General features: G+C 44.6%; 2 protein-coding genes across 3 annotated transcripts in view; one reads left to right on the top strand and one right to left on the bottom strand.

The window, feature by feature from the left end:
• Positions 1-49: 49 nt before the first annotated feature.
• On the bottom strand, positions 50-17,826 carry mms22l (MMS22-like, DNA repair protein). Of its 2 annotated transcripts, XM_055042364.1 has the most exons (26): positions 17,220-17,826; positions 16,788-16,961; positions 16,549-16,674; positions 16,400-16,452; positions 15,329-15,416; positions 15,064-15,235; positions 14,801-14,894; positions 14,591-14,721; positions 13,488-13,601; positions 13,230-13,406; positions 13,031-13,093; positions 12,823-12,942; positions 12,007-12,242; positions 8,788-9,004; positions 8,407-8,696; positions 5,409-5,596; positions 4,401-4,551; positions 3,849-3,976; positions 2,956-3,098; positions 2,196-2,352; positions 1,952-2,097; positions 1,647-1,858; positions 1,398-1,564; positions 737-833; positions 438-605; positions 50-290 (listed from the first exon to the last, which is right to left on the bottom strand). In XM_055042364.1, the coding sequence occupies exons 2-26, from the start codon at positions 16,958-16,960 to the stop codon at positions 215-217; spliced, it is 3,687 nt and encodes a 1,228-aa protein (XP_054898339.1). In that variant the 5' UTR covers position 16,961; positions 17,220-17,826; the 3' UTR covers positions 50-214. The 2 variants fall into 2 exon arrangements, with proteins under 2 accessions (XP_054898339.1, XP_054898341.1); XM_055042366.1 differs by lacking the exons at positions 15,329-15,416; positions 16,400-16,452; positions 16,549-16,674; positions 16,788-16,961; positions 17,220-17,826 and having other exon boundaries at positions 14,992-15,072.
• Positions 17,827-18,029: 203 nt separating this feature from the next.
• Positions 18,030-23,424, top strand: part of LOC129367733 (furin-like protease kpc-1) — a 190,075-nt gene continuing 184,680 nt past the window's right edge. The window contains exon 1 of the mRNA XM_055042373.1: positions 18,030-18,332. The gene's annotated coding sequence lies outside the window, so the exon portion shown is untranslated. The remainder of the gene's footprint in view (positions 18,333-23,424) is intronic.

A 23,424-nucleotide genomic window follows, 5' to 3' on the forward strand; every position in this document is an offset into this window, starting at 1 on the left:
CAGCAAATGTCAGAATGGAAAGCTGGACCTATTTTTTTTGACTTTTTATTTTATTTTTTTACAATATGTGCATAATGTACACCTCTGAAAATGTTCGGGTTCCACCTATTGTGCTTCTTAAGACGATTTTCTTGTCATTTCAGTGACGTGGTGGATGGTCCAGTTGAAAGTTCCGATTTCTCCCAGATGAAAAAGTTTGTTAGAGGAAAAGCTCTTAGTCGCTCTCCAGTCTGTTGATTTCCTCCTGCCCACTTTGCCCAAGCAGGGACAGCAACTTCATGTATGAACTCCTGCAACACAGCAACAAGTGTCACCTTACAAAAACAATAATATTGTATATTTAAAAAATCCCTGACTTCCTGTACAGACAGCTTAAATGTAGCTTAAAGGCTGCGAAAAACGTGCCAAGTTGACTTCCTGTGATTGATGGCGCTCACCTCAGGGCGATGTTCTTGCCCAGGCCCCGTTTGTGTTCGGTGCTCCTCAGACTGAGAGTCAGGCTGGGGATGAGCGCTCCAACCGCAGCCGGATCCAAGACGGCCACCGTCTCCAGGACCACGTACACCTGCCGGTCGTAGACGCCCGCGTTCTCCTCCGCGAACGACCTGAGAGCGTCGGGATCGCATCGAGAGGAAGTTTCAGGGTGAACCGCTCGTCTCCGCATTCAAACCATCAGAGATCTCCCAGCGTGTTCTAACTGCTGCCAATTCAGGGAAATGATATTTAGTAAAGTCACCGTAAGGCGGCGGTCGTCAACTCGCATGGTCTCACTGTAGACGCGGCGACGCATCGCTCCAGCACCAGCTGCAGCGCATCCGTGCTCATCTTCCTCACTGGGCAAACAATAACACACACACACACACACTCGTTAATTTTGTGTTTCCATATGAGTAAAATGAACTGAAGCCTTACAGTGACATTAATATCAGTTCATACACCTTTTTTACATTTCATCAATTGACAACCACAAGCTCTAGTTCTTTGTGTGTTTTCATCCAACAAACTCAAAAGTTGTGCACAAAGGTGAAACAGAATGAAAATCTGAAAAGTGTGGCACGCATGTAGCTGCAAATCTGTTGGGATTAAAACTGAAACTCCAGTCAAATTGAATAGAAAGTGGAACATAGGGATGCACGATATATCGGCGCTGACATCAGTATCGGACGATTTTAATCATTCCAATCAGGAAAACTAGGCCAATGATTTCAACTGATATTTATTTTCATCCGGTTGTTTTATTGACTTTTCAAAGGCGTTGAAACAGTATAGAAATATATGGATGTCAATATCGTTTATCGGCCATAGAATCATTGTTGATATCAGATATTGATATCGGTTCCTCCTTAGTGCCACGTATTAAAAAAAAAATCTCTCTTGACTTCGGTTGGTTGTCTTACCTGTCGGCTCGTTGACCAGCATCAAGCAACGCAGCAGAGCAGGAAGAGGCAGCGTCAGGAGGGAGGCGTCCGTGTCGGCGTTTCGCCTCAGCAGCTCCAACAGGAACATCAGGACGGACGCGAGGCGAGCCGGGAGGGCGTGGCTTTTGAACTGCAGGAAATTCTCGCTGCGAGAAGCAACAAACGGTGATTAGTCTGTTGGAGTTTTATAGTCAAAGGGTTCCCCAATCCTCGGCTGCAGAGGCCTACCAAAGCACCTCCAGGACCGTCCTCCTCAGCGCCGCTCCCCTGGCGGTCGGCGCGCCCTCACAGGCGCCCAGCAGCACCGGGTGATTGGCGACCACGCCCAGAGAGGGCGAGGCGGGGAGGAAGTGGTCCAGATATCTCCGGGTTACAGAGCGAAGCTGCTGCTTGAGGCCGGCACCCTGGGACTGAGACACGCCTGACGCCACCGACAGACCCTGGGAGAGGATTCGTTATCAGAGGAAAATCCTCAAAACAACGTGGCAGATGATGGTGTTTCTGGCTTGCGTCCAGCAGACGTCCGTCCTGACCTGCAGATAAAGCGGTAAGCTGTCCCTCAGCGCTCTGTCCTGCTGCGGGATCTTGGGCGGCAGCAGCAGCCCGTCCACGATCCGGAACAGCAGCGGCTGGGCTTTAGAAGTGGCCAGCAGGGGGCTCCAATGCTTCACTACGCAACCTGGAGACGCACAGCAACAAACCAACCCAACAATAATTACAAAAAAAGAGAACATTTCTGAACTCTACGCTGTGTTTACAGGCTGGTTCTCTACGTACCCACAGCCCAGTACGCCAGCTGCATCCCCTCCTGGTTCTTGCTGACTATGTACGGCTTCACATGTTTCAGGACGTCACCGATATAGTCCAGGGCTCTGGTCGCCATGGCCGACCGCTCCGGCAGCAGCTGCAGCCCGCTGTAAACACTCCCTACAGCCTGACGCCGTAAAACACATAAGGAGAGAAAAACGTTTGGCTCGTAAACACAGGCTGCCGCAAACCTGACATGACCAGGACACAAGCAGAATGTATTTTACGACATATTACACAACAACTTGGGAAAAAAAACAAAAAAAAAACAAGATATTTTGGAGTCAAAAGCCAGCAGTATAGTAAGATCAGTTCTTGCCAAATCATATATGATCATAAATACTGCAAGTGCATCTGTCACCAGTGAGAAACGGTCAGCAGCCATGTTATGACAATAGATTTTGCTGGATGATAAATTGTTATCTTCTAGTTTTTAGATCATTTTCAACTAATATAATGATAATAATGGCTTAATGATCCAACTTTATGCTCTCAAAACCCCCAAAAAAACAAACAAAAAAATGTTTGTACAAAGCACTCCATGCTGAAACTGGTGTAGATTTTATATATCCAAAACAAACAATAAATAAAACTGAAACCATTAATAAAATGTAGTCCAAAATTGCCCTTTAAAAGTCAGTCAAAAATAATCAGCAGACTGGAAATGAGCTCGTTTTAATTGCGATTTACTGATTTATTGATTTATTGCGACAGGCTGAAGTGTTGCTACCTTGACAAACGTCTCCAGGGCTGCAGTCGGCTCGGGAACGGCGGCCGGCGGAGGAAGTCCGGCTCTCTGCAGAAAGCCGTCCACCTCTGGCAGTCGCAGGACGAGCCGGGTCAGTTCGCACAGCTGCTCTCCCACCGCCCGGGCTGAGGCGAAAACAGGAAATATTCACAAACCGCAACATTTGATGACGAAGAAGTTTGGAGGAAGATCTAAAAAGCTGGGGCGTCCCAATAAATTTTGGGAGATAGAAAACGATCTTATCTAGTGATCTTCTCAACCTCTGAAAAGGTCTGAAAAACTAATAAGACTTTTCAAGACCTATTTAATGTCACTTCGGATGAAATTGAGGAGCAGAAACAAACTGAATATGAAGGACGTGTGAGGAAATCTGCTTTATTACAATCAAACATAGAAGCAGTGAAACGTCTTCGATCTGTTTGTGGATCTTTCCTATAGGCCAAGCAAGACTCTCACCCACAATGCACCTCTCCTCACATGAAGACCTTTGATTAACATATTTAAGGCTAATAATACATTTTTTTTAATGTAATGAAGGCATTTTAAGGCCTTGATCTTAGAAATGTGAATTTCAGGTGTTTGAAGGATGTGCAGACACTCTGCAGACTGAGTGGGCCTCGTTAACACCGGTCACACCACTGTTCTGTTCCCAAATGAGAAATTTCCACCCTATATTTCACTATTTTTTAGGCAACAAAATTGATATCAGACAAAGTCAAAAATCAGCAGGTCAGGCTTTTCTAAGCTCTGTGCTCGTTTCATGCACCTCTACTAGAAAGGAAAAACGCACCAGAAGCTTGAAATGGTGAGGATCGATGCGTCATAGAAAAATAAAAAACAAAAAAAAATCTTGATGGAATTCTAGACCCAATTACCCGTTTTGCTTTCCGTCCCGTCCGGGTTCTTGTGGAGGTGCTGCTGGAGGACGCAGCGGATCCAGGCCCTCACCGAGAGGCCCTGAGCCGAACCCGGGGCGCCGCCGCTGAGTGACGACGCCAGCTCACTGAAAGGCAGGTCATGTGTGTGAGGCGTCGCAGGTACGCTCCACGAGAAACAAACACAATATGTTGGCGGCCAGAAGCGGAGGCTGACGCTAAAAATACGAGGGGGAACGTATGCGATTTGTAATTTACACTTAACGCGAGCTGCTGCGGCGTTCACACTTCTTATTCTCTGACAGAAGGGCTTCAGCCGGGATTTACTGTTTAGTAGATGCAGAAATATGAAAATCCTTTTGTGTCGACAACAAACAAATGAGTCCAGCTACGCATAAGAGGATTGGATGCTTTTAATATTACATCTATTATAAATAACGCTTAAAAAGAGATTAAGATGTGAAAAAACCCCCCAAAAACTTCAAGTTTAGGACCTTGACGCCAATTCCGATGTTTTTGTGATGAGGACGGATGTGAAAGGCGGAGCCTGACCTGTTCTGGAGCAGATGGGGAAGGAAGCGCGTCACTAGGAGCGGGTGGACCATGTCGTCCCAGCCGAAGAGCTGCATGATGGTCTGAACCGGGTTGGGCTGCAGGTCCTGCGGGGCAGAACTGGGCAGGTCAAAGGCCAGCAAGGTGAAACCTGAAAGTAAAAGCAAACGAGTGTGAACGACCCCGATCCTCAAACTGGTGCAACGTGATCCAACTCTGCTGTTAGACCATCTTGGAATTTCACTTTAGCCAACTTCGATCGTCTGCATGGGCCTGGAACTCACAATTAGTTGAATAATTGATCATCTTTACGATTAATCGATCGATCAGACTTAAAAAAAAAAAAAGGCAAATTCTGAAGACATTTTCATTTAGACACTTAAGTCTTTTTTCATAAAAACATCAAGATATGATAAATAATTAACTTCCTTTTTCTAGACAACAGAAACAAAGATTTCATAGTCTAAAATGCGACGATGTTGCATTTTCGTGAACGTTTGATCATTTGAAGCAAAGAATGCAGAGAAAGAAATAATTTTAACGTCGGCATGTGAAAAGCTCAGCCCTTTCTGTTCAGTAGAGTTCAGGACGTTTGGATTCACAGATTCAGAATCGCCAAAAGATTCTTAACGGCAGATTTTGTTTGTTTATTGTAGAGATTTTGAACAGGGAGAATCAAAAGCTTCTGGGTTGAACATATGTACAGATATGATATTCATACAGTTTTAGTTTAATTCCTGTTCAGTGTCTTTTTCTTTCAGCAAATGGAGTCTGTATTCTCCAGGTACTGATTACTGAAATAGCCGACGATAATTTCAATATTCAACGAATCACAGTTAAGCCAATCAATCATTTCAGCCCTGCTTCTGGATTTAAAATTGTACACGTTTTTTTTTGTTGTTATCTTATTCTCTAATAAATATAAAAGTTTCTCTCTCTTTCTCGTTGTTTTTGTTCTCTCCCTCCATATTTTCCCATCTCGTTTTCCTCTCAGTGGGCGTTGCGTACCTGCAGCAGCGTCTGCCAGCTGGGCCGGCGGGGTCTGGGAGAGGCGTAAGCTGCGCAGGAAGGGGAAAAAGTGCAACCACAGAGCGGAAGCTACCGCTAGGTGGCGCTCCCTAATCACACTGGCTGGAGCCGGAGCTGGAGCCCAGGCCGGGACGGTCGCTGACTGGACGCTGCGCTGATGGACCCGTCTGGTAGAACACACACACACACACACACACACACACACACACACACACACACACACACACACACACACACACACACACACACACACACACACACACACACACACACACACAAATCCTTAAAACTCGAGAACAGATAAACAATTCTATAAAATGTAACAACACTCCCTCTTGGTTGGGCTTCAAAACTCCTCCCTCTTTTCCTTCCCCTTTGCTCCCTTGTTTCTGTCTTTCACTGCTCCTTCATGTCTCCTCTCTCTCTCTCTCTCCTGTCTCAAGGGGGATTACTGAGTGTGGTGGTGCGCTGCAGTGAGGAGGAGGGTGGGGGAGTGAGGAGGGAGGATATCACAGGCATACAGTGGAGCCTAATGCTGATCCCCTGTACACAGAGCGTAGTTTGGCTCGTCTGGCTCATCCCTGGCCCTGGCTAGCAGAGCAGCCCCACAGTGGCTGGCATTAGCCCCCGATAAGCAGCTGAAGGAGCTGTAATCTCATTTAGACTGAAGATGATCCTCCTGTCCCTCTCGTTCTCCTGGACGGCGGTGTGAAAACGCAGGGGTTAAAGTGTGCAGGAGGTTTGAGGAACTACCAGCATCCCCCTTTCCTTCCTTCCTTCCACACACACAAACACACACACACACACATGCGCGTCTACCGTCTTCCCTTCCAGCAAGGTTGCATCTAATCCAGAGAGCTGAGACAATCGATTAGAGTCTGAATTCATTAGGCTTGTTACTACAGCGGAATGGGCCTTTCACACCCATCAACCCTCATTGTACAAGACATCATCAGAAAACCTTCTTAATCCTCTCTCTTTGTGGCTTCGTATATACAGTACACACACACACACACACACAGCACGGCTAAATACCATTAGACTGTCACCCTTCCCCTCTTATTTGAGAGAAAAAGCAGGATTCTGTCTAAAAACACCAGACAGAATCTTCAGATGCAGCCAAGGACACAGGTTTCAATTCATTTGTGTCTTTTTCTAAGTGATGCAAGTTCGCACATTTATTTTCGAGAAAAAACATAAAATCCTTCTGTGTTTACGAAGTCGTTTAATGTGAATAAAGAGAACTGTTTTTATGGCTGGGCATTCGCAGGTTTCAGTAAGTCAAATTTATTTATTTTTGTTTCTGGTTTGTGTGGACTAGCTCAAAATTTCACACGCGCAAAAGTTCGCCTATCTCATGAACGCCTCATCGCGCCAGTTCTGTAGGCGACGTCGCCTTAAGTGTGCTGAGCTCTTTGCTCTCATTAACATAATCATAATCATATATTATGTTTCGACCCTATCCTACGGAAGATATGTTGAATTAATCGTTTGTGCAGCATAAGTAATATTAAAGAAAATAAGAAATCCTACAGGGCCAGCCAATGCCAGCTCATTGTCCGGTCAACCAATCCGAAGCAGAGGGTCATGGACAGAAAGCAAACTGAGGAATTATGGCGTCTTGCCTCAGGGCTGTGACCGTGAAGGGCCGCCGTCCGGACCCTCTGCCGCCGCCGCCGTTTGGCAGAATAATTCTCTTAATGTGTGCAGATTCCACATGGTTCTTAATAGACATAATGATGCACTGGCTAAATTTGCCAGGCTTCATAATTACTCATTAATTGTGTCACAGGGAGAGACATTAATCACAAAGAGATACCAAGAATCGCCAGGCTTTAGGAATTAGGTTTAATTCGGTGGGATGTATTGGAAAGAGGGGTCTTGTTTGGCTAAATGGGTCAGCCTGGTTCGAGGCATTAACAGTGGGGGGTCGGGGGGCGGCGGCTGCCTTTGGGAGTTCTTTCCTCTTTCCCTCCTTGGTCCATTAATGTGCAAATGTCTGCCCTGCCCTTCCCTCACATCGGAGTCCGAAAGTTTGGGATTACTGAAGTTAATGAGATGCGATGTTATAGAAACCAGACTGCGCACACCTGGGTCACTGTGCGGCTTTTGGGGTGTGGGCATCTGTGCGGGTTTAAGGTTTCAAAGATGGACCACCAGACCATTAAACCAATCCCCAAGCAGGCGAAATGGCAACTGCTGGTTTCACAAGGGTTCAGTTTTCCAGTTTGATTATCATTTATTAAGGTTTCTGACCTTGCAGAAATAACTAGAGGCGGTGAGACAAGGTGGTGCTGGCGGCATTGTGCAGTAGGGCTACTTGTCTTTAGGGCTAATCTGGTCAGATTTGGACCTAAATAGTAAAATATTGATAATGATTAGTCCTAGAGCTGGGAAAAAATTCGTAAGAAAACCTTTCTACTAGACAAGATGTTTATTGCTGAGAAACAATGGATGCCGTTTCTGAAAACACGAGAAAGGATCCAAAAACCCGATTCTTTAGTCTGTAACCCTCATCTCTGCTCCCCCTCGCCTCCCCGACCACATCAACAGACACTGTGTCCTCCGTCTCCCTTTGACCTTCAGCTGGAGTCGTTCATGTAACCAACACCCCCGTCCCGCGGATGAACCCGTCCTGATGCTCCACCGGCCGAACTTTCTAACAAAGCCGCAGCCCTGCAGCCGCTCTCAAAACAATGAGGGGCCCCATAGAGGTGTCCCCTGGCTCTGTAACTCTAATCAGGGCCCCGGCAGCACCTGGGGAGGGCCGTTTTGGGGTCAGCGAGCCTCCAGAGACACACACACTGACTTCACAGTTGTCCTTTTATCAGCATGAAGAGTCAGAAGCAGGAGAAGAAGAAGAATGGATGGGGAGAGCAAAACGCTCTCCTCTGCTAGTCCTGGTTCACTGATTTACAAAGTTCAAGACTAGAGTAGTCTTGATGCAGCTGCTGAGCGTTAACGGCAGCGTTCTCACCTGAGCTGAGCCAGGACGATCTGCAGGAAGCTCAGGACGGAGTTCAGCTCAGACTGACGACACGCCGGCAGCAGCCAATCGAAGCCCTCGCCGAGCAGCTTCTCCTCCGACAGGCCGAGGCCGGCGCTCGTCTCGAACACCTCGGCCACGCCCTCCAGGTAGGAAGCCAGGGGCCCCCAGAGGGCGAGCCTGCGGGACGCCTCCGTGGTTTTATTGTAGAACTCCTTGGCCGTCTCGTTGAAAGAGGAAGCCAGGCAGCCGGCCTGAGCGCCAACATCCAGACCTCTCTCCTGCGGAACGACAAATCGGTAATATCTCCAAACTCGTGGACGTGCTGTGGGAGGAGAGGCAGGGAATTATGGATGTTTTCACAAAACAAACCTGGAAAAGCAACAGCAGTGACAGTTGCCCTCTCCAGACCAGTGTTCGATGTGCGGGGGGGCAGTTAGAGGGCAAGAAGCCCAGCAGCTCGCAGGCTCTGCTGGCCACGTCCTCCAGCTCCGCCTGCCTGGCCACCACCAGGAAGAGGAGCAGGAAGTTCATGAGGCCGCCTTCAGACAGCTCCTGCATCTTCTTTTTTGAGAACTTAGAGTAAATCCTGGAAGCAGAGGACCAGAGACAACATGGTCAGAGGAAAGGGTCGTCAGAAAATGGCTACAGTGCTCTACAAAAAATTTAGACCCCCATAACAAGCACACATTTCAATGTTGTTGAAGGTTTACAAGACAAACCAACTCAAAGAAATCTGAAAATACTTCAATACTTTGTAGGAAAGAAAGCTGCACGATTTTGCAATACAAACCGAGTCAGACTGGATGAAATGTTCCTTTTCCCTCCATTTGACATTTATTGCACTACTTTGTATTAGTCACATAAAATAACAATAAAAAGTAGATTGAAGCTTGTGGTTGTAGACAAAATCTGGAAAAAAGAATCAGCCATTGAACAGTTCTGTTTTCTGTACCAATTGTAGTTTTCTGACCGATCTTTGATTATCGATCTTTAAAAAGTCCGGCCTGCCGATTCCAATTTTGTCCGATACAGAATTTGGCAAATGTAGCAACAACATTGTTAGATCTTTGCTAAAATGTGGGGTAACTCATCCATGTGACATGACCCGGTCAAATTCTCAGAGGAGAAAAAAAACAAAAAAAAACACATGCACAGAATAGACGGGGATTAAATGGGCCAGTCCAGACAACACTCAAGGCTTGTGATCAACATAATAAAAGATAACTTTGTATTTTTAATGAATTCAAGACATTTTAAGGCCTTCATTTTGATGCATAAATTTAAAACTTTAAAAGGATGTCAGGATGAGATCAGCTGAATCGGCCGATCACTCAAAATAAAAAAATCAGGGCCGATTTTTTTGATGTGCTCCCAGTTTTGTTTTTTTCCCTTTCCATTTAAACTTTTTCACCAAAGCTAAACTGATGAGGAGTGTGTTGGGTTTTTTTTTTTTTTAAGCGGAAGGAATGATTTTAAATGCTGACAAAATGAACTCTCCACTCCCGCTGTGCATCTCATCAAGCGCTTCCATCACCCCCTAATCTCCAGGAGAGAGTCTGACCTGCCCAGCTTCTGCATATATATGTGTGTCAGAGTGAAGGAATAAGCAGGAGCGTGAGTGAGAACACAGAACCACCCAGCACGCCGTTAGATCCTGCGGGCGCTGTGGAGAAATGCCTTTAAAGATCATGTTAAATGTCAGAGACACTCAGACACGCAGCGGTAGGTGCTCGGTCCCTCTCTCCACAGCCAAACCAATTTACTGCAACACCAGCGAAAGATCAATAAATCCACACACACACACGCCCGGCGCCACACACCCAGCCCCGCTGTTTGCCTCCCTGGCAGGAGAACACAGAAAGCGAAAGGCCCCTGCATTTCCCTCCAGCCCCTTCGCCCCCTTCAGCCCCATCTCCCAAACACAGCTGCAGCCCACACAGGTGAGCCGAGCTGCTGTTTGGGTCAAAACACAAACGGCGCATCCCGAGACAAACCGAAGTGTAAAGAGGTACGGCTGAAGCAAAAGGATCGCTTTAAACCGATGGGGGGAGGAGAGGGGAGAGAGACCAGGTCAACATCAAATCCGGCTTCTTGACGCCCACAGGAGGCTGAGAGAGGAGAGAGTGGCCAAGCATGCGGTCAGAGCTGGAGGGGAAGGAGATTTAAATACATGAGTGGATAATATGGTACAAGCAGCACACTGCGGGTTTTTACTGTTTTCTCCCAATTTGTTTGTTTGTTTATGTCACTTTTTTTTAAGCGCTAGCAGATGTTTCCAACTTCTGGTAACACAATCGATTGCGATTCCGATTGTCGTCGGTGTCCTGCCAATAGTATAGATGATAAGTATTATATCTAACAGGGATACAAGTGGCACACTGGGGATTTTTCCATCTTCTCCCAAGTTGTTTGTTTATCTCAGACGGATTTCTTTCTTTTTTTCCCCTTTTTTTAAAGAAAAAAACAGCTGATTATGGAGCAAACAGCTGTTCCCAACTTCTGGCACCGCAATCGATTCTGATCCTGATTGCCGCCGGTGTCCCTCTCCGATAATCTGGATAATGGGATAAGAACAACACACCGGGGATTTTTTCCGTCTTCTCCCAAATTGTTTGTTTATCGCATACGGATTTCTTTCTTTTTTTTTTTAACAGATATTTGCAACTTCTGGCACCACAATCGATTCCCATCCCAATCATCGTAGAAGAGAGCGTCGCCGAGACGTCGCGGCGAAACACTCGGCCTCCGCCTTGTTGGGGAGGGGGTGGGTGGTGGGGAGGGGATCGCTCCAGTGGAGGGCTGATGGATCCATCCCAAGCGGAGCCCGGCTGCTGCCAGGGCCCCCCCCCCCACCCACCCCACGGCAGAACCCCGAGCTCCACGCTCAATCCGTGTTGGAAACCAGCGCGGCTTCGTTAAGGCAAATTAACCGCCACGCTCGTTAGCTAATTAGCCCCCATGTCTGCGGTGCTACTGAGCACATTCCAGACAGAGGGAAGTCATTAGCCGGATTTATCCGCGGCTGCTGCTCTCTGGCACGGAGCCGCCTTGGGATGCGGCGCCGTCCGGCGATGGGAACATCAGCTTGTGAGATGTTTAGCTTTGGGTTCCCTTCTCCCTTCAGCGGTCGGCGTTCCCGGGAGCAGGTGCGCCACTGTGTGTTTGTGTGTGCAGCGGTAGGTGGTCTCCTCGGGTCTGGCCTGCACTCAGGAGCAGGTGGTTGACTCCTGAGACACCTGCTCCGCCGGTGGGTCCGAGTAAATATCAAAGAGTCCGCCGGTGCACCTGGCAAGCACACAGACACAACTCGACTACTCCAGAGTTGGCAAACGCACACGGCGTGCGAGCGATACCCCAGGTACGCAACTCCACACACAGACAAATCCTAAACAGCTGTTTAAACAAATCGCACGTTTGAAGATCAAGGAAGGAGGGGGGGCAAACTAATCTTGTAAATCCTTGTCCACAACGGTCCAAAGAAAACACCCCCAAATCCCTGCTTTACAATAGATGTGGTGTTACGACAGCTGCCTGTGTGTAATTCCTGCTTTTTCAAAATGGAAGCAGAAGTCTCGCCTCCGTTCTTACCTCCCCTTGATCTGCCTCTGCGGCGCGCCGCCGGCCCTGTCCTGGCCGAGGCACAGGGCCAGCACTCGAAGGAAGATGTGGAACGAGTTGGCGGATCTGTAGAGTTGGGCGTGGCCCGGAGAGCGCGGGGCAGAGGGGCAGCAGCAGCTGCGTGCCTGCTCCAGCAAGGCCAGTGGCGTCTTGCAGATGGCGCCCAGGCCCGACACCCCCAACCATGGCACGGTGAACGAGGAGTTCTGCAGAGGAGCGACCCGGTCAGGGTGTTAGTTTTACACAACGCACCAAGAACTCCTGGGGACTGAGTGTTGTGGATTTCAGAGTTGAATATCAAAGAATAGGTAAGACAGTGTACATAAAACAAAAAAGACAAAGTTCTAAACTTTGTTGTAAGTGAACCACACTGATTATGGGGTTTTACTAATCATCTTTCTAACATAAGTCTTTTCTTTTTTTTTTTGCCTACAGTGACTTTTTTGGTTAAAAACATCTTTAGAAAAGATGGTGATTTTTTTTGTCAACATCACTTTTAGCAAAGAATAACTAAAGTCATTATTTTGGGAAGGTGATAATATGGAACCTTCAAAAACCATCCATGCATGGACGGACAGACGGACGGACAGAAGCAGAAATGTATGGAATCCGTACCACAAGAACTCATGTTATACAAACATGATTCTCTTTTTCGTCATCCTCATCCAAACCTGGAACATGAATAAAATTCCGGATTCTCCAGACCGTGGCTCAAACAAAGCAGCTTATCGAAGCAAAACATTTTGTGATACTGTGTCAGTATTTCCCACTGATTAAAGCCCTCACCAGGTTCCTGCTGTAGGACTCCCAGAGGGCGGAGACAGCTGCTGTGCTCGGCTCCCACAGCAGACACAGACTGAGGCAGCAGTGCACATGCATCCTCATCTGCTCTTCTGCGAGCCCAACCTAACATTAAATGACAAATATATTGGATTCATTACAGCTAACGATTGCATTAATCTACATAAGTAAGCATTTTAGAAACCGTATAAACCTTGGGGTCACAGGTCTTCTTCAGCAACCCCTCCACAAATGTCCAGTTATCCTCCAAATATTTCTGAAATCACAGGGGGAAAAAAAGAAGACTTTTTAACATTTAATATAATCTTTCCCAGACCACCATGTCAGGAGAATATGACTCTCTATAACATCTCCATTACATGTTATCAGAACTGAGTCAAACGGTCTCTCACCTCATTCTGCATTGTGCCGTTGCAGCTGTACTGGCCCAACATGGCCAAGTGGGTGAGGAGCCACCATGTGAATCCCAGAGGGTCTTTACAGTGTGTCAGAGGACCACCGAGGTGCTCTGGTGCAGGCTGCCCATCTACCAGAGGCTTCAGCACGGGGTTCATGTAGCTCCAAAACGACTAGAGGACACGCGTCGCAGTTAGCGCAGCGTTGACACAACTTATCGCGCGGCGGTTAACATCAGTGTCGCTCGTTGTTACCTGCGTGCGCAGAGCTTTATTTCTGTGCTGCAGGAGGTGCATGAGCAGCAACCAGAGCTCTTTGGTGCAGAGGCAGAGGAAGGGACTGCTGCTCAGCGTCTCCGTAGGTCTCACCTGGAGAGGAAAAGCTTCTAATTAACTTTCACATCTGAAGTTTTATTAGCCAAAAGGATTTTTGGGGTTTTTTTTTCTTTCAGCTTCCAAAAAGTTAAAAGTTTAAGATAACAGCGCTCTGTTGCTCTGTAACCGTACACAAGTCGATCTACGAAGTTGCAATGATTGCAGCTGTTGGCGCAAATTCTTCTCTGACCAGTCACTGCACTCGACTGAATTGTGACCAATCCTCTCAGCCCCCTAGTAATTCTCTTTAACTTCCTGTTTCACGACGTATGTTAAAACCTGCAAGATGAAAACACATCTGACGCTTAACGGTAGCATTTGCCTTTTTTGTGAGTTCTGAGAAACATTTTGAGATACTCTATCAAATTTGCTTCCACTTTATATACAGTTCATGTTAACTTAAATGGCCGTATATGGATTTTTATTTTATTTTTTTAGTTTTGACAATTCCTCAGAAAAAGATTTCATTTACATTAAGGCTGCTATTTCAAAAAGATTAGCCTACTTTAAAATATTTTTTGAACTTTAGATCTTTACTATATTAAAATCCTTTAGTTTTAGGGAAGGTTACCTGGAGCAATTTCAACTTTTTTTTTTTTTCAAAAGACCATCTTATGGTAAAAAATAAAGCTTAAAAATTTGCTAATTTGAACAAAACCTTTTGAAAAATCAGTAATTCTAAGGCTGCTACAACCACAAAAAAAACATCACATCATCCTGGAGGAAGTTAAAAAAATCTACCAATAGAACTAGAACATTTTCATCAACATTAAGGAATTATTTACATTAAACAAGCTTCTATAGCTTGCTGAAAAGTTACTTGTAAGTTAATTTTGTCTTATTTCAAGTTTGCTAAGACATTTGCACTTGAAACTGGACCAAAAAAAATACTTGGTAAGATTTTATGCTTTTGCAGTGTGTAGTAATGATATGAAATCAGCGTCACACTCTTAACTAGAAGAACAAGCGGATGACTTTCCCACCTTGCTGTATTTGCCCGAGGCCAGAGCCGTCAGGTCGCACAGCAGGGAGGCCAGGTGCTCCTCAAACAGACTCGTATCGGTCAGGTTCTCCCCCGTCAGGTTCACGAACCGGTGGGCGTAAATCACCTGGCCTGCGGACAGTTCCCACGACAACAATGACGTGATGCGACACACAGACCCGCTCGTTCGCTTTGTGCTCCAGATCCTTGCCTCGCATCTTGTGAGCCAGCACATGCAGGATTTCCAGGACCGACCAGTGAATGTCGAGATGAAGGTGCAACAAATGCCAGGAGGGAGGAAAAATCTGCGGGTAGGATTGGAGAATTTCAAGCTCAGTGTCAATAAAAGAGAAATTAACTGAGCTGTGGGAGATTAAGAAAAAAAAAGTTAGTTGCAATCACTTTATATTGTTTGCTTTGACTCATCCCATGCAGTGATTTTTACGCATCACAAATTCCACCCAGTACTTGTACCTTCCCGTGGTTTTGCATACTGAAGGCTGCCTGTACACCTGAGGGCAGGTCTTTGAGTCGTCCTGTCAGGAGAGTGACGGCGAACAGTTCCTCCAGCAGAGCGGAGGGGAACTGCTGCTCCAGCTGCTCGTAGGGATGCGAGTGAGCTGCGTCCAGACACGGTTCGAAGTACCTGCAGGGTGACGGGCAGAGCAAAAAATCCAACATAAAACATCACGGGCAAGTACACTGAACTACATTGATTAAAAATATATATATATATTACCTGTGCAAAAAGACTTTGACATACTGAAGAAATGAAACACACTGCTGCCGAAGGTCCTCCGATTCATAATGCAGGTTACCTGCTTGTCCTAAAAAAAAAAAAGTGTAAGCAGGTATATCGGGAAAAGTCAGACATATGATTTTTTTTTTACCCATTCTTCTTAGAATAGCTCAACAGAATCAGACTGGGTGAAGAATATCTAAAACCACAAATTTCTAACAAGGATTCATGTCTGGACTTTAACTAGGCCTTTTAAACACAGGAATACACATTGCAATGTGTATCTGACTGGATGTTCAAGGTTGCTATCTTGTTGGAAGGGGAACGTCTGTTCTCTGCTGGAAAAAACAAACAAACCATAACCCACATCATGGTGCCATGATGCTGCCACCATCTTGTTTCACTGTTAAGACGGAGCTTTCCGAATTATTGGCAGTGTTAGTTTTCCCCAACAACTTTCACTGTACTGCATGTTGATTGAAAAGCTCAGTATTGATGTTAGAGCACTTTATTGTCCTCTACAATAGGTAAATTCCTATTAGGCCTGCCGATAAATCAACTGACCGAATGATAAAATGAGCTCAATAATTTCCATTTTCATGATTTATTGTTTTCTCTTTTCTGTCTTTCTACCATAAACTGGATGATAAAAGTCTTCAGCCCGGTGCCTTGGTCTCAACAAAGCCTTTTCTGAGGGCAGCTTTGTGAACAGTTCTGTTTCCACAAACTTCATAATTCATTCGATTTGTCATTTCTCTCTTTTTGTTTATTTATTTTGGATATTTAAAATGTCTTCCAGTTCCAGTGTTAAATGTCCAGTAGAATTTGTAGTTTATTGATCTTCAAGAACAAGTTCTTACATCAGTATGACATTATCATTACATTTCTTGAAAATGATCTCGAAAGGACAATATTATCGTTTATTGCAATAACTTCTGGGACAATTTATCGTCTAGCAAAATGTATTATTGTGACAGGCCTGCTTTCTGTGGCTTATTCAAGTTAATCTTGTGGTTACATCAAAAAGACAGGGCAGGAGGGATTTTTAATTGTACTTCTAATCCGACTTACCAAAGTCATGTGAGCTGGACTGAACCAAAGTCTCCAACTTGTAAAATGTTTGTCTGAAACACAACAAACCAGAGTATGAAGGAGCAAACGGGCTTTCGTCATTGAACCTCATGTCTAATGGAAGACAGCGTGTGATTCAAGTTCCCCACCGAAACAGGCCGAAGAGCAATTTGGTCGACTCCACCAGCGCCGTTTCGGTGACCCAGGGGAAGCCGAAAATCTCCGCCGTGTCCGCCTCAAATTCCGCAGGGGCCGGGTCAAGACGCAGCAGCAGCCTGCAGAGGGGAAGCAAGAGACTCTGATCACTCAAGCTGTACTGGTCACGCTTCTCTGTGAAGAATGTCAGCGTTCCTGGCGGATATGCTTTAGCCCCGGATGTTGAATATACCGTTTCAGGGATCCCCGTCCAAGATAGCCCTCAGAGGACAGCGCTGCAGCCTGCTCGTCTTTAGCTTCACAGCAGCTGAAACGGGGCGGCGGAGCGGCCGCCAGGTCAGACCGGCTGTCTGCTGCAAAGGGGGACACTGGTGGAGTGAGGGACTCGCTGAACTCCTCCGCCATGCTGTTGGTGCACCGTCAGTTTAAACACGATTAAAGCTATTTTAAACATTTGCTGCACAAAGTACAGCGCAACATCAAACAGCGCAACAGTGATAGCAACCAAAGTCAAAGCAACTACAATGAAATCTTTACAACCAGCAGCTTTAAAATTGTGAAATAAGCTCTCAAACTGCCTTTTAAAAGCGGCCATTTTTGCAACAAAACGATTTGACATGCGTTTGTACGGTTTGTCAGATACCGTTTTAATAAAATATCTTACCCTTGACTTCAAACTCTCCTTTATTTTTTATATTTTGTGGAAAATACCGCTTTAAATCAATAAAAACTGGCCAGTCGTCATTACTGTTGTTTTGGTTTTCGGGCTCTCCCGCGCCTTGATCATACGCATGCGTAAAGTCTCCTCGCGTCTTGATTGGTCAGAAGTTTCAACGGGGAGTGTGACGTGACCTGTCTCGGAAATTTGACAAGAGGTTTCCCTGCAGAGTACTTCCTTTATCGTCAGTTTGTTTAACGAGATAACTTATGTTTGAGCTATTATTTGCATTAAATGTAATATATAGTATTAAATATACTAGATAGCTTTCCTTTTGAGCCCTAATCGTCCATGACATGACAATTTTAGGTCCTTAACAATAAAGCGACCGAGTTTATTTTCCCATTACCTCGAACAAGAAGAAAAACCAAGTCAAATTATTTTCCATTTAAGGACTTGGTAAATGTCTACGTTTTTATTTTCCTTAAAGTCTGCATTATCTAAATGTTGGAGACTTTGCGAAAACATATTCGAAATATAAGCCACGGTACTTCGAAACATCGGCATTTCATACATTTTCAACCCATTTGTTACAATGGACCCTCATGTCGATTTATAAGTGTCTTCCTTGTCTTCCTCCCAGCCTAATTCAACATGATGCAGCAGTTATAGCAGCATTTTAACCACGCAGACCCTCATTTCCATATGCAGATCTGTCTCTCCCAGCCGTACCTCTCGCCATCACACCATTTCTTGCATTCTAATGCATTCTCACATCTTTACAAAATCCCCCCTCTCTCTTCCACCACACGCCGAGGATGTGCTCCCTTTTTCAGTCCAGCTAAAACCCTGTCATTTCTTCCCGCGTGAGCCTTAACTGTCCCTGCCACGAGACGCACACTATAGCAGGCTGTTTTGCATGGTTTTACTTTGCATCTTTTATCAATACGAGTCAGCGGAGTCTCGTATTGAAAGCAGAAGAAGAAGAAAAAAAAAATGGACGCGACAGGAATCTTTTCTTTTCTTTTCCGTGTGGAAGCGTCGACCTCCCGCTTTGCTTTCAACGGGAGACTGAAGTCCGTTTGTGAGAAGGCTCTGTCTATCGCCTGGATGAGAAAGGTAAATGCCTTCTCTTTTTTTCCCCCTGTTCCGACTCTTACGAACCCGTTCTATGCTGTGATGTAAAGTGGGAGTGAGAATTGAGCCTCTTTCATCCCTCTCCCCCCTCCTCCCCTCGCCATCACTGTACTCCCGTCTCCAAGCTTCTTCTTTTTTTTTTTCTACATTTTCTGTGTTCCCCTTATTTTTTTGTCTGGAAAAGTACCCCCCCCCCACGCCCCCGCCCCCCCCCAAAAAAAAGAAAAAAGAAAAAAAAACAACTTTAAAATAAAGGACTAACTAACAACTTCTTTTTTTGGGTGGTGTGGGGGATGAATTTATAGTCCATATCAATGTTGTGTAGCAGCAGCAGCAAAGTATAAGAGGATTGTGCCCATGCTATGCTGGATGGTTTTAATATGTTCAGGTGATAACCTAATGCTGTAATTACTTGCACCCTTTCAAAGGGATTTAATGAGCTCAGTGTTAAGAAGAGAGCACTTCTGCTGTTGGAAAATTTCGTCTCAGTATGATCTAACGTATTGCTCTTCATCACCAGTGGAGTTACTTAACCTCAGGTTAGCTCCTCTGCTGCTTTCTGTCATGACATTTTATTGATCAATATTTGATCACCTGATAGTTGATAGTTAACAAAGGCTGCACAATTCTTAGCGCTGTTGCGGTGAAGCAAGAAAGTCCTGGGTTTGAATCTCAGTCTGGGGTCTTTTATGGAGTTTGAATGTTCTCCTTGTGCATGCGTGGGTTCTCTCAGGGTACTCCAGATTCCTCCCTCAGTTCAGAAACATGATTGTTAGCTTAATTGTTCTCTCTGAATTGCCCTTACACGTGAGTGTGTGTGTGTGTGTCGGGATGGATGTCTGTCCTGTGTGTGTCACTGTGATGGACTCGCAACCGACCCCCAGCCTCTCACCCAATGTACCTCTGAAGCACCAGCCCATGGGCTGGTGCCCACCCAATGGGCACCAGCTTCCTTGCTGGTAGTTAGAAAAAGTAATAATTGCATTGACAATAAAAATGACAATGTGTGCTGTAAAGACGTTTAAAAGCAAGTTAAAGGTACTTATGGTCCCTCTGTTATCCCAGTATAGTCACATTTTCTGACATTCACACAGCAGCCAATTTGGCACCAACTATATGCTACTTTCAAAGCAAATGAAATGGCCCTTTGTCCTCCATTAGTATCAGATCACTCTTACTGAAAGCTATAAAACAGAGATATTCAAATATGATGCAAAGAAGACACAGGTGCTTGAAGAACATTACAATCTTAACTACAAACAGAAACTGCCAGAAAGAGAGGTGGTGCTGAAAGTCCTTTGGAAATATCTATGTAAAATATGGACAACTACACTGGTGCTGTGTTTTGGGTACAGTGCTACACTGATTCACCTCACAGTTGAGAATAAAGTTCTTCTGATGCGCATTGTGCCCTTTCTGCTCTGGCCGCAAAACTCCGGGTTTTTTTATTTCAGGTAAGTCCAGACCTCAACAAAACAAGGAGATTATTAGCTATGAGTAAAACAATTTTAATATCAGATAATATGTAACAAGTCAAACAGAGAAAATTATAATAATAAGAGAGTCAGTCACTGTCCGGTTCCACAGTCCGCCTTAAGGGTGTGTCAAGAAAAAGCTAAAGAGGATTTGCAACATCTGTATTTATCCACTAAGCTACACCCCCCTACAGGGGCTGGTGGTCTTTCCCTGTGTAGGTCAGTGTCTATGTGTGATCAGAACCAGTCTTAGCTGATTGTTGTGTTGGGTTGTGGAGAAACTCAGGGTCTCATCTTTGATTCCATTCTGTTTTCTTTGTACAGGCTTCCACTCAAAAGAATCACATTGAATTCATTGCGTTAACCATCAGCCAATCTAATTGAACTCTTTTTCCAAATGTTTCTTCCAACTGGTCATAATGGTCAACATGATTATTTTTTTCAATTTGCTTACATAAGTCCTAATTGGGCTTTCTGGGATGAACATGTACAAAACAGTGATGAAATTATTGCGGATTTTCATAACCAAAAACATGCAAACAATGCATTTGTGTCGACAACAATGAAAGCGGTGACAACAGCTTTCATTGAAGAGTTTTGTGTTTCAGCTCCGAAGGTATATAGTAAAAGCTCAGAGTGTCTTTAAAAAACACACACAAGCATCGGCACACAACGCCATATATTTTCATGCACCTTTAACTCCTTGGTTTGTCCTCGTAGATCATCAGAAGTTGCGATGGATGAATGAGCTTCTTGTTGCCTCAGTATGTACCTGCCGCCATCAGACCCTGGAAGTAGACTCGACTTTCAAAACATGACCTTAAAACTTAAAAAAAAAAAAAAAAAACGCCGGGCATAATAATGTGAACGTTGTGAAATTGTGTTATCGTACGACCACTTTTATGACCTTTTGGACACCCTTGACAATACAGTTTCACCATTAACTCCTCCTCTTTAAGAACTATAGTCAGAGGCCGGTAATGACTTTGCATAATGAGTTACATCTCTTTTTTTGTGATGGCTCTGCTCTCTGAAAGATCTCTGTATTGTACAGAGGAGACTGCTAGTCTCTTTTATCTTAAAAAAAAAAAACCCTTGTGGCTTCAGTTTGATCAATTAAACTCCTGAAAGGACCTTCCTCCTCTCCCCTCTTTTTCCTCCCCGTTGCTTTCCATTCCTCTGCCTGAGAGGAATATAAAGTTATCTGTCTTCCCAAGCGATATGAGGGCGGAAATAAGTAGTTTGTCTATAAAAATGTCCAGGTACTTTATCAGAGTCCCAGTAGGCCCCGAGGGCCTGACACTGTTCAATGTGGCTCCGCTGTACTTCTGTTCCCTCCCTCTCTCCCTGTCTACTTTGTCTCTGCCAGAGGCCAGCTACTGGCTGGGTGGGGTGTAAGCTGGAGGAACCCCCCTCTATCCTCCCTCAACACACACACACACACACACGCATGTTGGATTGACTGGGGCTTGAGCCCCCAAGTGAGGCTATCGATTTCAATCAGCGGCTTGGGAGATAGGAGCTGAGTGATGCTGTAGACTTTAAACAGTGGTCAGCTGTGCCGTTTGTTGTTCGGCGAAGAAATGCCGCAGGAGGAGAGGCTCTTTGCCTCTGATGAGAAGTCGGATAAAGACACAAACAGAATTACTTCTTCTGAGAGATGTCTTCATCTCCTGGCTCTGGAGGGTGTTTTTTTTTTTTTCTCCACGGACGGGTGTTCTGGAGGCACGGTTAATAAAATCAAGTACGAAATGTCGAGTGTCGTCATTGTGCGTACATGGTAGAATTGCGGGAAGATCTAAAACGACGATCTACGGAGAATAAACGACATCGATGAGGAGTTTCTGACGTGCTTGTATGTGGCGCTTATATAAGGTGTATGGCAAAAAACTTGAGCACAAATTCCCTTAATTTGGATTTTAGGCTATAGATGAACACAAAGTTGCATATATTTGAAAAGAGGAGGGAAAATGATCCACTGTATTCTCAACATCTGCAACAAATGAAAATGTTAAAAGCATGCCATGCATCCATAGTCCCTTTTACTCTTTAACTAGCCAATCAGAATCCAGTTAATCTCAGGTAAGTGAAGGCTTTAGCTGCGTTGGAGAACATTAGCGAACGCAGCGGGAATTTATTTATGGAGAAGTTGGTGGAGTTTCTCATTTAAAATTTTGAATCCAGTTAATTGCAGGGTCTGTAATTGATTAATCACAATTAATTGCATTTTTATCAAATGTCATATATCAATAAAGAAGCAACATTTTAAATTCAAAAACCATTTTTACTGCTAAATTATTGACTTAATAGACAAATGAACTCAAGGGACATGGAAAACATGTGAGAAGCTGCTCTGGTCAGGGAAAACTGAAATGTTACTTTTAGAATTGGGTCTAAGTAGAAATGTCCTTAATTGTCCCACAGTGGAAAAAAAATTAGGGTTAACAGAAGCATCAGGACATGTAGGTTCACGCAAAGATGAAAAGTAAAAACATAGAACAGACAAAATCAAGAATTACATGGTATATGTCAAAGACAAGATTACAACTTAAACACAACATGCAGTAGTCAGAAATAATGCACTGCAATCCAAGAAATGTGCAACTGAGTGGAATCCTTTTTTAAAAAGTCGACATAATGTGCAACAATATACGAAAACTGAAAACAACAGAGATGTAGAAATAACAGCAGAAATGTTATTGAAGGTGAGTAAATAAATTTGGCCTACATGCAAAACGCACTAGGTGGGACAAAACTGTAATAGTGTATTATAGAGGTGGAAGCATCATAATCAGCTTCCTCAAGTCAATTTGAATAAACAAACAATGGAAATAACTTTTTTTACCTTAGTGGGCAAATTCACCTGCAGCAGGAATGTGAAACATGTACACAATAACAATATGGAAACATAACTGATAATATCATCCTGTACAGTAAGGGTAAATATACAACATAGGAAATATTGTTATTAAAATTAGCCTAGTCCGATTGAGGGGGAAAAAAGTGCAACGGAGTAGGAATATTTTTTTAAAAAAATGACACAATGTGCATCCATGTTTCTGCATAAACCACAGACTATATACATAAAGTAAGAAAAACATTGTAAACAGCAGCAGGAATGTAAACACTGAGTTTGACTTTGATGCTAGCAATGACGGCTCTAGACTCTTAACAGTTGCTGGGAGGAAGTACCTACATTAATGCTTCTTTGTGCACATAGGAGGCAGTAGACTGTCACTCCAGTTCAACAACAGCTTTGTCCTAGTCCAAGTACAGGTTGTGGGAAATCCCAATAAAATGAGGCAAACAACAAAAGTGTTCTAGGGGTATGAATACTTCTGCAATGTAGATGAATGATGCAGCTGAGTTTGCAGAGATGTCTTCTTAACTACGACTAATATTATGTTGTGAAGTGAGTGGAAGTTGAAGCATTTCATGTGCTTCCACTCTACATGCGACCGTCGGGTTGGTCAGCTTTGGGTGACAAGTGTGAGGCAAACCCTTTTTTTTCGCTCCATCATTGTTCAGAAGAAAACACAAATGCAAAGACTGATGAAGTTCCTGTTTTGCTCAAACAGGGAAGTTAGTTCGCACAGTGC

Source organism: Poeciliopsis prolifica, unplaced genomic scaffold (assembly GCF_027474105.1).
Source record: "Poeciliopsis prolifica strain line A6 unplaced genomic scaffold, Auburn_PproV2 SCAFFOLD017, whole genome shotgun sequence".
Classification (NCBI taxonomy): domain Eukaryota; kingdom Metazoa; phylum Chordata; class Actinopteri; order Cyprinodontiformes; family Poeciliidae; genus Poeciliopsis; species Poeciliopsis prolifica.

Bases quoted from the DNA above. Each gene is read 5' to 3' on its own strand.
- mms22l (XM_055042364.1), bottom strand. From the start codon at position 16,960: ATGGCGGAGGAGTTCAGCGAGTCCCTCACTCCACCAGTGTCCCCCTTT. The intron at 14,722-14,800 runs GCAAGGATCTGG...AACTGTCCGCAG, and splicing joins GCTGGCTCACAAGATGCGAG to GCCAGGTGATTTACGCCCAC. The intron at 291-437 runs GTGAGCGCCATC...GCTGTGTTGCAG, and splicing joins GGCAAGAACATCGCCCTGAG to GAGTTCATACATGAAGTTGC.